The following is a 16,093-nucleotide window of genomic DNA, read 5'->3' as shown; positions in this document are numbered from 1 at the left end:
ATTGACACATTTCCTTTAAAAAACAGCTCAAACATTTTTTACATCATTGATACACATAAAAACGGCAAAAAAAGCATAAAACACAGCATTTGAAAGTTACATTTAAATTTGTTAAAAAGTACATGTTGTTAAAACTAATGAAAACAACCATGAATAAAAGTACTTTCCTTGTAAAAACATCAAATCTGTAAAAGCCATTTAAAATGTGTACTAATGATCTAACAAAGGTAAAACATTTTTAAGACATGAGGAACATGTTAAAAAGCCACTTTGTTAAAAGGCTGTCTTCGGTCCCTTGTACAGGAGCGGGGTGAGTCTTTATCAAGCTCACCTCATCCTGCTCTTCTGAATAGATCATCGTCCCGTCCTTCGGGGCTCAGAGGAGATCCCTCCCCTAGGCGCATCGCCCTTGGCGCCGCAGCGCTGTCAGGCCGTGGCCGCCGGGACCTAGGGTGTTGTGGGGGACCCTTCGCCTGGGGTCGAGGCCCCCTTCCTTCCGTACCACGCCAGGGATTCCGAGGCTACCATGGCCACTGCCTGGGGGGGTGGTCTCTACGCTTTTCCCTACCAGCAGGTTACGGGAGGACCACAGTGTTCTCCCTATTCCATAAATCAGTGCTCCCTTGATCCTAGGTCCTGGCAGTGTTGTGCAGACTCAGGACAACTGAGCTTTGGAGGAATACTCAGATTTAAAGAGGAGTCCGTAATTTGCTTTCTAATGATCATGATCTTTTCCTCAAAGAAGTTCATGAATTTATCACTGCTGAAGTGAAAGCCATCCTCTCTTGGGGAATGCTGCTTTTTAGTTAGCTTTGCAACAGTATCAAAAATACATTTTGGATTGTTCTTATTTTCCTCAATTAGGTTGGAAAAAAAATAAAAACAGGATGAGCAGCAGTGAGGGCTCTTCGATACTGCACGGTACGGTCTTTCCAAGCTAGTTGGAAGACAAAAAAAAAAAAAAGTGTTCATTGGATAAATGTGGTGACAATGCTCTTGCTGGGCTAATTTTCAGGCCTTGTGGTGCGGGTTTTGAGAGGTTATTGGTCTAGATATTTCAGCTAGACCTGGCAACCCTGCCATTATCCCACACCACCCCCATCATTTCACAATGCAGAGACGACTCTCTTCAGGAAAAGTTTATTGTTAAAATGTCAAAGTAATACATTACCCATACATAAGAGATACACGCACATTTTTTTTCTTCACGACTTGTACATAATCAGTTTACATTTATTTACAGTAGAAAAATAATGATATTTAAAGTTTACATGAGTATATGTACTACAGTTACATTTTTAAATAATTTTTTTTTTATGATTTAGAAGTGGATAACGAGAAAGCTAAATATTTTTTTTTTAGGATTTAGAAATGGATAATGTGAACCATTTCTGTCAAAAATCATCCTTGAATACATTCACACTTTTGAATTAGTAATGTTATAAATGACAGCATTAAATTCATCCCGGCAACAACCTTACACACAACAATTGGAGGAATATATTGGACACCATAGTTGTACGTTATTAGTAAGGTACTGTATCTTTGGATGCATTGAATGAGGAAGATAAGGGGAAGTCATAGGCTGGGAGTAATACAGAGGTGGATCACGAGCAGAGAATTGATTTACATAATAGGGAGGTGTGTGTCAGGGATATGGCTTGGGGGAGGTTCCAGATTTCTTCTGTCGGAGCCGTCTCGCCAGTTACCGTCTCCGATGTCATTGTTTGGTGTGAAAATGACCACGGAAGTTGGCCAGACAGCACAAACAGATCTGACTGAGGGATAATAATTGGACAGGAGAATCAGGAGTGGTCGAGGTCGTCACATACACTCAGATGATGGCGTTGAGGTCATCAGAGGACCTAGGCCTTGCGTCCCAAATGGCACCCTATTCCCTAAACAGTGCACTACTAGACCAGGGAGGGCCCACATGTAGGCAACAGGGTGTCATTTAGAAGGCAGTATGCGACTCATAGTGCTTTGGGTTGTCACTCAGACCCCCAGGTGTTTGTTAAGCCGGCTGAGGGCGTCGCCCACTATGTCCAGGTCGTGTCTCAGCTCCTCCACCACGCTGTTAATGCTGGGAGTGTCTTTCAGAACGTCCACACTCTGGGTGTAGGGGTTATATCGCACAGTGAATGGACGCTTGATCGTCTTGGCAAACTCCCTGCAGGATGGGGAAGAATGAGTTATTATGTATATCTAGAAGAGACCATCTAGAAGCCTTTATGCGTTCCCACACTGATGGTAGGAGTCAGTAACAGACTATGTTCAGGTTGCAAGTTCAAATCCCCGAGGCTGACAAGGTAAAAATCTGTCGTTCTGCCCCCTGAACAAGGCAGTTAACCCACTGTTCCCCGGTAGGCCGTCATTGAAAATAAGAATTTGTTCTTAACTGACTTGCCTAGTTAAATAAAAAGGTACAAATAAAATTGTAAAAATGTTTCAATCCAGTAACACTTTATTTACAGGGTAACTACACAAGGACATCATAACACATTCACGACCCGTACATAACCCATACATAAACAGTAGATGTACAGTACACATAAACACGTCCCTATGAAGGTAATCAACTTCTAAATAACGTGTTACTATACAGTAAGATTCCAGATGCCCTTTTGGCCCTAAGGGTTTCGGTTTCACTCCTCACCTCATCTTGACTTTGGCCTCCTCGAAGCTGTCGGACACAAAGTAGACGTCCTGAAACGTGGTGATGATGCACTCTTGTTTACATGTGACCTTGGGGTCAAAGGGCATGATGACGGCGTTACCCGACAGAGCATGCTGGAGAGGGGGGAGGAAGAACAAAACATCTGGAATGTGCGGAGGTTGTGCCCTAAATGGCAGTTTATTCCCCATAATGCATGACTTTTACAATGGTCCAGTTTCCCAGGCCCAGATTAATAATAATCTTGTAAAAAAATAAATCAGCATTCTCCCCTAAATAACTTTGTTTGTAATACAATATTCCCTTTAGTTTGTAATATAGCGGTAAATGTGTTGACTTGACAGTCGCTGGACCCGTGTTAGAGTCCCAGTCGGGGACACCACCCCACCAGATTTTGCTACAATGATATTGATATACCTGGAGTTCACTGATGGAGGACAGCAGGCCTGCTCCGTACGCTCTCAGCTTCCCCTCCTGTTTACACAGGCCGAACTCCACCGTGAAGAAATAACACTGAAACACAACACCACATGTAAGAGTCAGTAATGAGATGTGAACTGCCCCTTCTCTAGGTTCTAGCACGGTCCCAGATCTGTTTGTGCTCTTGTGCCAACTCTGATTGGTCATTGTCACATCAATAATGATAAGAGTTGACAAGACAGAACAATCAGATGTAGGACCAGGCTAACAAGGTTCAAGGTTGGTGACTAAGCTATTCTCATACAACCAGCCAAGTTCAGGGTTGGTGACTAAGCTGTTCTCATACAACCAGCCAAGTTCAGGGTTGGTGACTAAGCTGTTCTCATACAACCAGCCAAGTTCAGGGTTGGTGACTAAACTGTTCTCAACCAGCCAAGTTCAGGGTTGGTGACTAAGCTATTCTCATACAACCAGCCAAGTTCAGGTTTGGTGACTAAGCTATTCTCATACAACCAGCCAAGTTCAGGGTTGGTGACTAAGCTGTTCTCATACAACCAGCCAAGTTCAGGGTTGGTGACTAAACTGTTCTCATACAACCAGCCAAGTTCAGGGTTGGTGACTAAACTGTTCTCATACAACCAGCCAAGTTCAGGTTTGGTGACTAAGCTATTCTCATACAACCAGCCAAGTTCAGGGTTGGTGACTAAGCTATTCTTATACAACCAGCCAAGTTCAGGGTTGGTGACTAAACTGTTCTCATACAACCAGCCAAGTTCAGGGTTGGTGACTAAACTGTTCTCATACAACCAGCCAAGTTCAGGTTTGGTGACTAAGCTAATCTCATACAACCAGCCAAGTTCAGGTTTGGTGACTAAGCTGTTCTCATACAACCAGCCAAGTTCAGGGTTGGTGACTAAGCTGTTCTCATACAACCAGCCAAGTTCAGGTTTGGTGACTAAGCTAATCTCATACAACCAGCCAAGTTCAGGTTTGGTGACTAAACTGTTCTCATACAACCAGCCAAGTTCAGGTTTGGTGACTAAACTGTTCTCATACAACCAGCCAAGTTCAGGGTTGGTGACTAAGCTGTTCTCATACAACCAGCCAAGTTCAGGGTTGGTGACTAAGCTGTTCTCATACAACCAGCCAAGTTCAGGGTTGGTGACTAAGCTAATCTCATACAACCAGCCAAGTTCAGGGTTGGTGACTAAGCTGTTCTCATACAACCAGCCAAGTTCAGGTTTGGTGACTAAGCTGTTCTCATACAACCAGCCAAGTTCAGGGTTGGTGACTAAGCTGTTCTCATACAACCAGCCAAGTTCAGGTTTGGTGACTAAGCTGTTCTCATACAACCAGCCAAGTTCAGGGTTGGTGACTAAGCTGTTCTCATACAACCAGCCAAGTTCAGGGTTGGTGACTAAGCTGTTCTCATACAGCCAGCCAAGTTCAGGGTTGGTGACTAAGCTGTTCTCATACAGCCAGCCAAGTTCAGGGTTGGTGACTAAGCTGTTCTCATACAACCAGCCAAGTTCAGGGTTGGTGACTAAGCTGTTCTCATACAACCAGCCAAGTTCAGGGTTGGTGACTAAGCTAATCTCATACAACCAGCCAAGTTCAGGGTTGGTGACTAAGCTAATCTCATACAACCAGCCAAGTTCAGGGTTGGTGACTAAGCTGTTCTCAACCAGCCAAGTTCAGGGTTGGTGACTAAGCTGTTCTCATACAACCAGCCAAGTTCAGGGTTGGTGACTAAACTAATCTCAACCAGCCAAGTTCAGGGTTGGTGACTAAACTAATCTCAACCAGCCATCCTTGAGAAGGTGAGTAATGTTACTAGACAGCAGTGGTATAAAGTACTGAAGTAAAACATACTTTAAAGTACTACTTAAGTAGTTTTTTTAAAGGTATCTGTACTTTACTATTTATATTTTTGACAACTGACTTTACTACATTCCTGAAGAAAATAAAATACTTCTCACTCTGTACATTTTCCCTGACACCCAAAGGTACTTGTTACATTTTAAATGTAATTTCTATGAAGGCATCTTTACTTTTACTCAAGTATTGGGTACTTTTTCCAACTACTGATCACAGTACTTTTTGTTACAGAATCTACAAGGTTCAGTGTTGGTGCTAAACTGATCTCAAGCACCAGTCAGAGTAGTTTAAACTTTTATATGTAATATAACATCTACGGTATTCAGTGCTGGTACAAAACTAATGTCCCTGGGAAGGCTAGTGTTAGACAGGATGCCTACACAGTGGCCTGGGTCTGTATGGCTAGTGTTAGACAGGATGCCTACACAGTGGCCTGGGTCTGTATGGCTAGTGTTAGACAGGATGACTACACAGTGGCCTGGGTCTGTATGGCTAGTGTTAGACAGGATGACTACACAGTGGCCAGGGTCTGTATGGCTAGTGTTAGACAGGATGCCTACACAGTGGCCTGGGTCTGTATGGCTAGTGTTAGACAGGATGACTACTCACAGTGGCCTGGGTCTGTATGGCTAGTGTTAGACAGGATGCCTACACAGTGGCCAGGGTCTGTATGGCTAGTGTTAGACAGGATGACTACACAGTGGCCTGGGTCTGTATGGCTAGTGTTAGACAGGATGCCTACACAGTGGCCTGGGTCTGTATGGCTAGTGTTAGACAGGATGCCTACACAGTGGCCTGGGTCTGTATGGCTAGTGTTAGACAGGATGCCTACACAGTGGCCTGGGTCTGTATGGCTAGTGTTAAGACAGGATGACTACACAGTGGCCTGGGTCTGTATGGCTAGTGTTAGACAGGATGCCTACACAGTGGCCTGGGTCTGTATGGCTAGTGTTAGACAGGATGCCTACACAGTGGCCTGGGTCTGTATGGCTAGTGTTAGACAGGATGACTACACAGTGGCCTGGGTCTGTATGGCTAGTGTTAGACAGGATGACTACACAGTGGCCAGGGTCTGTATGGCTAGTGTTAGACAGGATGCCTACACAGTGGCCTGGGTCTGTATGGCTAGTGTTAGACAGGATGACTACTCACAGTGGCCTGGGTCTGTATGGCTAGTGTTAGACAGGATGCCTACACAGTGGCCAGGGTCTGTATGGCTAGTGTTAGACAGGATGACTACTCACGGTGGCCAGGGTCTGTATGGATTCATCTGAAGCTCCGAGGGAAGCCAGGCCTATCTCCTGGGAGAACTGGGCGAAGCTGGGCTCAGCCAGCAACGGGACGTGACCCAGCAATTCATGGCATGTGTCTCTGTGTGACCAGAAACACTGAGTTATAGCACTTTGCTTATACACTGAATGTAGAGAGTACATAATGTATGTAGTATGTAATATGTAAATGTATGTAAGGTATGTAGTGTGTAATTTATGTAGTACGCAATGTGTGTAGTATGCAAGGTAAATAAAACACAGAATAAATGGAGAATCTAGCTAACTAGCTCATGATGAGATTATACCCTACAGTTGGGACATATCTTTCAGGTCATTCAGAATGTTGGTTAAGGGCCCTTCACTGAGAAATGTGGTTGTTCGTGATCATTGTGCATGCATGTTTTATATTTCCTATGCTGCCGTGCTGATGGAATTGTTGTGTAACTGTAAAGAAATGCAGGGCTCACTTTCAAGAGAGACCTTGGTCTAAATGGGACACCCTGCTAAAATAAATGTATTGGGGTACTTACGGCTCTGGTGTGTAGAGGGGGTCGGAGCTGTGTCGGACATACTGGGTACAGTGGAACACACGGAAGGCCAGACCAGCTAGGAAGTCTCTGGGGGAGAGGTAACCTGCCACAGGCCTGATGGTAAAGCCTGTCCGCCCTAAAAGATTCAAGGCAATGTCACATACTGGATCCAAACTGTCACAAACAGAGGCCTGTTCCTGATCAATCTTACAAAATATTATATAAAAACGGGGTTTATTTTCAGCAAACTTAACATGTATAAATATGTGTATGAACATAACAAGATTCAACAACTGAGACATAAACTGAACAAGTTCCACAGACATGTGACTAACAGAAATTGAATAATGTGTCCCTGAACAAAGGGGGAGGGGGGGGGGGGGGTCAAAATCAAAAGTAACAGTCAATGCAGCTGGTGGCCACACCAGATACTAAGTACTACAGTGCATCTCCTCATGGACTGCACCAGATTTTCCAGTTCTTGCTGTGTGGTGTTACACCACTCTTCCACCAAGGCACCTGCAAGTTCCCAGACATTTCTGGGAGGAATGGCCCTAGTCCTCACCCTCCGATCCAACAGGTCCCAGACGTGCTCAATGGGATTGAGATCCGGGCTCTTCGCTGGCCATGGCAGAACACTGATATTCCTGTCTTGCAGGAAATCACACACAGAACGAGCAGTATGGCTGGTGTCATTGTCATGCTGGAGGGTCATGACAGGATGAGCCTGCAGGAAGGGTATCACAGGAGGGAGGAGGATGTCTTTCCTGTAACGCACAGTGTTGAGATTGCCTGCAATGACAACAAGCTCAGTCCGATGATGCTGTGACACACCACCCCAGACCATGATGGACCCTCCACCTCCAAATCGATCGCGCTCCAGAATACAGGCCTCGGTGTAACGCTCATTCCTTCGACAATAAACGTGAATCCGACCATCACCCCTGGTGAGACAAAACCGCGACTCGTCAGTGAAGAGCACTTCTTGTCAGTCCTGTCTGGTCCAGCAATGGTGAGTTTGTGGCCATAGGCGACATTGTTGCCGGTGATGTCTGGTGAGGACCTGCCTTTCAACAGGCCTACAAGCCCTCAGTCCAGCCTCACTCAGCCTATTGCGGACAGTCTGAGCACTGATGGAGGGATTGTGCGTTCCTGGTGTAACTCGGACAGTTGTTGTTGCCATCCTGTACCTGTCCCGCAGGTGTGATGTCCGGATGTACCGATCCTGTGCAGGTGTTGTTACACATGGTCTGCCACTGTGAGGACGATCAGCTGTCCGTCCTGTCTCCCTGTAGCGCTGTCTTAGGCATCTCACAGTACGGACATTGCAATTTATTGTCCTGGCCACATATGTAGTCCTCATGCCTCCTTGCAGCATGCCTAAGGCACGTTCACGCAGATGAGTAGGGACCCTGGGCATCTTTCTTTTTGTGTTTTTCAGTCAGTAGAAAGGCCTCTTTAGTGTCCTAAGTTTTCATAACTGTGACCTTAATTGCCTACCGTCTGTAAGCTGTTAGTGTCTTAACGACTGTTCCACAGGTGCATGTTCATTAATTGTTTATGGTTCATTGAACAAACATGGGAAACAGTGTTTAAACCCTTTACAGTGACAATCTGTGAAGTTATTTGGATTTTTACTAATTATCTTTGAAAGTAGGGTCCTGAAAAAGGGACGTTTCTTTTTTTGCTGAGATATAGATATATATATCTCATTTATTTTACCATTAAAGTCTAACATGCTCTTGCTCCGTGTTTATCTATCTGTGTGTGTCTCTCTCTCTAACACACACAGTATATACACACACAAGCCACCCCCCACCCATCTCACCTCTAAGGAAGCGTGATACGTCCTCTAGCTGGGGTATGTTATCCTCTCTACATTCACAGTGTTTGGCCAGTAGAGGCAGATTCTTCAGGTACTCTCTACAGGCGTGGGTAGGGTACAGCTTGTTGAGCTCCCGGTACACCACCGCCCACGTCGCCAACTCCTCCTCTGTAAACTCTATACGAGGGATAGGATCCCCACTGAAAGATAAGGACAAGATCATGGCTGTTAATTAGAATATAGTACAGTAGAATACAGAGTACAGTATAATATAGTACAGTAGAATATAGTACAGTTGAAGAGAATATAGTACAGTAGAATATAGTACAGTTGAAGAGAATAGAGTACAGTTGAAGAGAATATAGTACAGTAGAATATAGTACAGTTGAAGAGAATATAGTACAGTTGAAGAGAATATAGTACAGTAGAATATAGTACAGTTGAAGAGAATATAGTACAGTTGAAGAGAATATAGTACAGTTGAAGAGAATATAGTACAGTAGAAGAGAATAGAGTACAGTAGAACATAGTACTGTACAGTAGAATAGAGTGCAGTAGAATAGTATACAGTATAATAGAGCAGAGTACAGTACAGTACAACATAGTACTGTACAGTAGAATAGAGTAGAGTGCAGTAGAATATAGTAGAGTACAGTAGAATACAATGGAGTAGAGTAGAATAGAATACAGTAGAATAGAGTACAGTAGAATATAGCAGAGTACAGTAGAATAGTACAGTTCAGTAGAATGGAGTATAGTACCGTAGAATATAGTAGAGCACAGCATAATATAGTAGAGCAAAGCATAATATAGTAGAGTAGGTTAGGGTAGAATAGAATACAGTAGAATAGAATACAGCAGAATATAATACAGTAGAGAGGAATAGAGTACAGTACAGAGGACTAGAGTACAGTACAGAGGACTAGAGTGCAGTATAATATAGTACAGTAGAATAGAGTACAGTAGAATATAGCAGAGTACAGTAGAATAGAGTACAGTAGAATATAGCAGCGTACCGTAGAATATAGTAGAGCACAGTAGAATATAGTAGAGTAGGTTAGAATAGAATAGAGTACAGTAGAATATAATAGAATACAGTACAGAGGACTAGAGTAGAGCACAGTAGAATATAGTAGAGTAGAATACAGTAGAGCACAGTAGAATATAATAGAGTAGAATACATTAGAATAGAGTGGAGTATAATATAGTAGAGTACAGTAGAGTGCAGTAGAATACATTAGAATATAGTAGAGTAGAGTGCAGTAGAATAGAGTAGAGTACAGTAGAATATAGTAGAGTAGAATACAGTAGAATAGAGTGGAGTATAATATAGTAGAGTACAGTAGAGTGCAGTAGAATACATTAGAATATAGTAGAGTAGAGTGCAGTAGAATAGAGTAGAGTACAGTAGAATATAGTAGAGTAGAGTGCAGTAGAATAGAGTAGAGTACAGTAGAATATAGTAGAGTAGAGTGCAGTAGAATAGAGTAGAGTACAGTAGAATATAGTAGAGTAGAGTGCAGTAGAATAGAGTAGAGTGCAGTAGAATATAGTAGAATACATTAGAATATAGTAGAGTAGAGTGCAGTAGAATAGAGTAGAATACATTAGAATATAGTAGAGTAGAGTGCAGTAGAATAGAGTGGAGTATAATATAGTAGAGTACAGTAGAATACATTAGAATATAGTAGAGTAGAGTGCAGTAGAATAGAGTGGAGTATAATATAGTAGAGTACAGTAGAATACATTAGAATATAGTAGAGTAGAGTGCAGTAGAATAGAGTGGAGTATAATATAGTAGAGTACAGTAGAATACATTAGAATATAGTAGAGTAGAGTGCAGTAGAATAGAGTGGAGTATAATATAGTAGAGTACAGTAGAATACATTAGAATATAGTAGAGTAGAGTGCAGTAGAATAGAGTAGAGTACAGTAGAATATAGTAGAAATAGGAGGAAACTTGATATGGGATCCATTATTCGATTATAATTATATTTTATTCTTGGAAAATGTGTTATTTCAACCACAATGTACTAACTGTCTGTAGTTCATGGCGAGATCAGCGAAATGCTTCCTCCTCCTTCTGTAGACGTTGTCCTTGAAGCCCTGTGAGAAGAGGGTGAGATCTAACGTCGTTATGAAAACAAACATCAAGATAAAGTCATGTATAAACGTGATAAAGTAATGCCCTAGCTTCTAGAATTAGATTACATACCGGATGGTCAGCATACAAGTCTGATCCGTACATTAGAACCCGGTTGGCACACTTGTCCAGATCTGAGATCTTCTTGGGGAACCAGGGGACATTTTCTATATCTGAAATCGAAAGGATTTGTTTTTCCACTTAAAATTAGGTCCATCGTGTATTTGTAAAGATTGGAATATTCTTCTGTGAGACTAAGTGTAAATACGGTATGCTGTTGCGATATAAAACTGTAATAGAATATACACTCTTTAACAAAAACGTAGAAATCAATCATTTAAAAATAATGTAAAAAAAATTATACTGTGGCATACCTTCTTCAGGTAAACAGGAGTTATCAGGACGGTCCATGTCCACTACGTTAACGTGCTTACGTAGCAGCTGAATGATCTCGTTGAGCTGCTCGTGATCGCTGTCACAGTCCACGAAGATCTCAAATTCAGAGTTACGCCTTTTCGATTTTCTGGATTCTATGTGGACAAGATTGACGTGGTTTTCCTGTAAAATAAATTGAATATATCATTTAAAAAAAAAAGGTGTTTATTTGTTACATCTACAATATAATTTGTGTAATCTCTACTCTGTTGCTACGTTTGTAATATATTGTTCAGTAATGTTTATGGAAATCATGTCATGCAAAACAGTGGAGGCCTGCATTGCATAGTTACTTCACCCCTTCCTACATACACAAATTACCTGTAACTTGTACCCCCGCATACTGACTCCATACCGGTACCCCCGGTATAGAGCCTCGTTGTTGTTATGTTATTGTGTTACCTTCTATTATTTTTTACTTTAGTTTATTTGGTAAATATTTTCTTAACTCTTCTTGAACTGCACTGTTGGTTAATGGCTTGTAAATAATCATTCCACGGTAAGGTACCTGTTTGTATTCGGCGCATGTGACAAATAAAGTTTGATTTGATCACAGTGAACCAACACAGCCTAAATAGACCAATTTATAATCGGATTTTTACCTCAGGTGAGATCAAAAAGTTTAAATAACATTGTTGTCACAAACGAGATAGGTTACATATATCGCGCAGGTGCACATTAATTAGGTTTACCTGGAAATGTTTCAGCGCCTTCACTAGTCCTCCGACTTCATTCTTCAGTGAGAAGACAATCGCTGCTCGGCCGTCGGACGGCGCGTTCTTTTTCTCTGTTCTGCATTCTTCAATCTTTGTGAAGGTTGATTTGTTCATCTGTGTGTGGGAGGAAAAAGACAACAAAAACAGAAATTAGCGTCATGAGTCAACGACAGATTTGACGAATGCCCTTTTCAACAGCCAACTTTAATTAGTGTCGCTGGTATCCATCCAATGACGATAGGCTAGTATCCATCCAATGGCGCTAGGGTAGGCTAGTATCTATCCAATGGCGCTAGGGTAGCCTAGTATCCATCCAATGACGGTAGGCTAGTATCCATCCAATGGCGCTAGGGTAGGCTAGTATCCATCCAATGGCGCTAGGGTAGCCTAGTATCCATCCAATGGCGCTAGGGTAGCCTAGTATCCATCCAATGGTGCTAGGGTAGCCTAGTATCCATCCAATGGGCTAGTGTAGCCTAGTATCCATCCAATGGGGCTAGGGTAGCCTAGTATCCATCCAATGGCGCTAGGGTAGCCTAGTATCCATCCAATGGGCTAGTGTAGCCTAGTATCCATCCAATGGCGCTAGGGTAGCCTAGTATCCATCCAATGGCGCACAGTCTGTCTGCCTGCTGTGGGACATTTAGTAGACATTTAGCTGTTGAATGCACGTGGCCCGAAACTAAATATCAGTCGACGTGTTGTGTGTTTTGGGAATTGTAAGGTTAAATAACTTGAAATAGTTGTATATATATATATATATATATATATATATATATATATATATATGCGCCTAGGACTACTTGGATTGATTTGTAAACTTGTACATTGAAGAAATAAAATTAGACGTCAGAAAACAAATACACCACATTAAATAAGAAAGAAGCTAATTCACTTTGCTAACTAACAGCACGTTTAAATCCAGGTCTAAACTAGCCTATACTGTCGTGCCAATTAACTAATCAGTTGATCATACACGCACAAAAATCGGACTAGCACAATAACCTGAACAATATCCAGATCAGATGAATCACTTACTGTATCCCGATTATTTTACAGATAAAACTGTGTTCTCTAGTTTGTGGTTAAGAATTAAGATAACTCGTAAAAGACAAAATTTTAATGTAATAGCAGGAACTATTGTACGTTTAACCTGTTTGGATTAGATTGGATTAGTGGCGAGGGTCAATCGATTTTAACCCGTCATCACGTCAATGGAAATCAGCACCCCGGATAGCAATAACCCCATTTTATGCGTTGGTTGGTTGGCGCTGTCCATTGTTCTGAATTTCACTGGCTTGATGAAAGGCAGTTTCAAGGCATCCAAATGGCCAATTAAATCCGTTTTTCATAACAATGAAGTAATAAATAAAACATAAAGCTAATATCTTAGTCTAATTACAGTCAACACGTTATTCAGTTAAAGTGCCATTTTGTAACAATTATCCTATAGTCTAAGATAAATTTAGCTAATTTAATTTGCCACCAACTGTACATCCTTCAGTGACAATGAATTTAATTTGCTACCAACCATATTTCCCTCAGCTAATATGGACGAGACAGCGCGGGAAACCAGTTGTCGTTGGCCCCCAGTCAGTAGAATCCGTAGCAGCATTATAACAAGCGAGATAGCAGTTTGGGACACCGGACAGTGGCACAGAACGGGTCAAATTGGCAGGCACTGCGCTGTAGGTGATTCGGCGTCTTGGTTCAACGAAGTAACGAAGGTGTGCCGGTGTCCGGTCCAAACACGAGATTTAAAGCAATCCCATTTAGGAGAGCGTGAGGTCGGAAGCCTATTATTAGCTCCTCTAAAGCCACTTTAATCTACCACGCGAGATTAAGGTGCAGTTAATGAATCCAACACGATGCTGTTTTAAGTGATCTTAATTTGATGTGAGTGATTATCTTACCCTATCACTTCTAATATGGGTATATATATTTTTATTTTTTTTATTTGATCGTTTTTATATATATTATAAATTGATGGTGAAAACGATATGTCTGTATCAGTAGGCTAGTTATAGAGAGGTAACAGGTAACATTTCTGATGAATGAGGAACTGAAATGTTAGATGCGTTTTAATTGATTTCGCCTAATTGGGTTGGAGTACAAGTGCTGCTTCAAGAGGTTCGAGTGATTCTATATTTACGATTTATAGAGAAGTCTTTTCAACCTGGCAATGCAAGATATTTGCAATTCTTTTTGCCAATGTTTTGTGTCCCCGCAAAGTTCTGCACTCGTGAAGTTCTTAGCGGATGACGCATTGAAATGATCACCAGATTAAAACGGCTTAACCAGAGCTATATATATATATATATACACACACATGACTCTGGGTTTAACCAGTGACGACAAAAAAAAACAAACATGCAACTATCGTTGATTACAAATGAATGTTTAGGCCTACTAATTAGGCCACTACTAAATTGATATGACGTCTATCGCCAGATAGTTTTGTTTAAACGAATTGGGTTTTTAAAAAGTAGAATAACCCAATGCTTATCTCCCATTCAAACGGATATCCCCGTTCCAAATGCAATGTATGGATAACTATAAAGAAAGTTGCCCATAACAAGAAAACAAATATCGAATAAGGCAGAAAAAAAAAAAGAAAAAAAATTTCTTACCTCATTGTTCAGTAGCTTTTCTTCATTCCCGATGTTCATGGAGTCGAAAGATCTTCCTCGACGCGGTCCTACAATTTTATCGGAATACATATTAAAGTTAGGTACTATTTATTCCCCTGTCTTGCGGATGTTGTAAAGTGGTAGTCTGCTAGGAGGAAGAGCAGGCTTTGGTATTTATCAACCACAATGCGGAGAGAGAGGAGGGGGCAGGATGGATGAGAGAGCAGGGGGCCAGGGGAGCGGAGAGGGGACAGGGTGGATGGGAAAGGAGGGGGCAGGGGAGAGGAGAGAAGAGAAGGGGGCAGGAGGGAGCAGGAGGCAGGGTGAAGGAGAGAGCAGGGGGCAGGAGAGAGGAGAGGAGAGAAGGGGGCAGGGGAGAGAAGAGAAGGGGGCAGGGGAGAGGAGAGAGGAGGGGGCAGGGGAGTGGAGGGGAGAGGAGAGGAGAGAGGAGGAAGGGGAGAGGAGAGAGAAGGGGGCAGGGGAGAGGAGGGGAAAGAAGAGAGGAGGGGGCAGGAGAGGGGAGAGGGGAGAGAGGAGGTGGCAGGAGGAGGATAGAGGAGGGGTAGCGGGGAGGATAGAAGAAATAGCAGGGGGTGCTGACGTGTGTGTGTGTGTGCGTGTGTGTATGTGAGGAGGGGGACGACAAGCAACAATAATATCAGTCGACAGCAAATGGAAAAAGAGAAGCGTCATGGGGAAATGAATTCATCTAAGATACCTTTTCATTTTGTCTGACGACCTAAAAGAGGCAACGGAAACATTACCGTACAGAGATCAAACAGTAGAATATTCCTAAAAGAAAGGCCTTTCAGATGACCTATACGTTCCATTAAACCAATGTGTGTTGTTGTTGATGAGTCATCTCTCATCATGTGGGGGCTTTCACTCTGATCTCAATTCGATTTTGTCATCATGGATTTTCCCATTTGTTGAGGTCAGCAAAAAAAAAAACTCTCGTAAGTCTACTGAAAATATTTTATAACTCAATGCTGGTTAGAATAACCTTCTCACTTACCGGTACTGTCCAGCAAACAGGGAATGAGATTACTGATCTGCATTGGGAACATGGTCCTAGTGTTAATTTAATAAACTACAACATTGTTTTGAAGATCTGTAAGTGCTTCCTCATTTCTAACCAATCACGCAGCTTCCAGTTCGGACAACATTCTAGTAATCTCACGTGAGTGAATGCTTCCTGAAGCTGATAATGATGTTTGAAGATCTGTAAGCGCTTCCTCATTTCTAACCAATCACACAGCTTCCAGTTCGGACAACATTCTAGTAATCTCACGTGAGTGAATGCTTCCTGAAGCTGATAATGATGTTTGAAGATCTGTAAGCGCTTCCTCATTTCTAACCAATCACACAGCTTCCAGTTCGGACAACATTCTAGTAATCTCACGTGAGTGAATGCTTTCTAAAGCTGATAATGATGTTTGAAGAATACTTTTACAACTTTCAGGCTCTGGAAATATGTACCATTATAAACATTTGACGTATATTGTTGAGTCCCAGACATTGTTTACATTGTTCATTGTTTACCTCTTGGGACCTTGTTGATCACGTTGCTC

General features: G+C 42.2%; 1 protein-coding gene across 1 annotated transcript; it reads right to left on the bottom strand.

The window, feature by feature from the left end:
- Window positions 1–1,124: 1,124 nt before the first annotated feature.
- tph1a (tryptophan hydroxylase 1 (tryptophan 5-monooxygenase) a) lies at window positions 1,125–15,674 on the bottom strand. The gene is made up of 12 exons (XM_090231001.1): window positions 15,538–15,674; window positions 14,523–14,590; window positions 11,869–12,006; window positions 11,116–11,299; window positions 10,814–10,914; window positions 10,637–10,704; window positions 8,602–8,798; window positions 6,774–6,909; window positions 6,217–6,343; window positions 3,092–3,187; window positions 2,657–2,790; window positions 1,125–2,170 (listed from the first exon to the last, which is right to left on the bottom strand). Exons 1-12 carry the CDS (start codon window positions 15,587–15,589, stop codon window positions 1,996–1,998), a joined length of 1,476 nt encoding a protein of 491 aa, XP_090087127.1. The 5' UTR covers window positions 15,590–15,674; the 3' UTR covers window positions 1,125–1,995.
- Window positions 15,675–16,093: the final 419 nt, after the last annotated feature.

This window comes from Oncorhynchus mykiss, chromosome 4, assembly GCF_057628025.1.
Source record: "Oncorhynchus mykiss isolate SJ-2025 chromosome 4, ASM5762802v1, whole genome shotgun sequence".
Lineage (NCBI taxonomy): Eukaryota > Metazoa > Chordata > Actinopteri > Salmoniformes > Salmonidae > Oncorhynchus > Oncorhynchus mykiss.
This window is presented reverse-complemented; position numbering and strand designations above follow the sequence as displayed.

Excerpts from the sequence above, each read along its gene's own strand:
- tph1a (XM_090231001.1), bottom strand. The coding sequence starts at position 15,589 with ATGTTCCCAATGCAGATCAGTAATCTCATTCCCTGTTTGCTGGACAGT. Across the intron at positions 12,007-14,522 it reads AAAAGCTACTGAACAATGAG|ATGAACAAATCAACCTTCAC; the intron begins GTAAGAAATTTT and ends TCCCACACACAG. Across the intron at positions 10,915-11,115 it reads CTCCTGTTTACCTGAAGAAG|ATATAGAAAATGTCCCCTGG; the intron begins GTATGCCACAGT and ends TTTCGATTTCAG.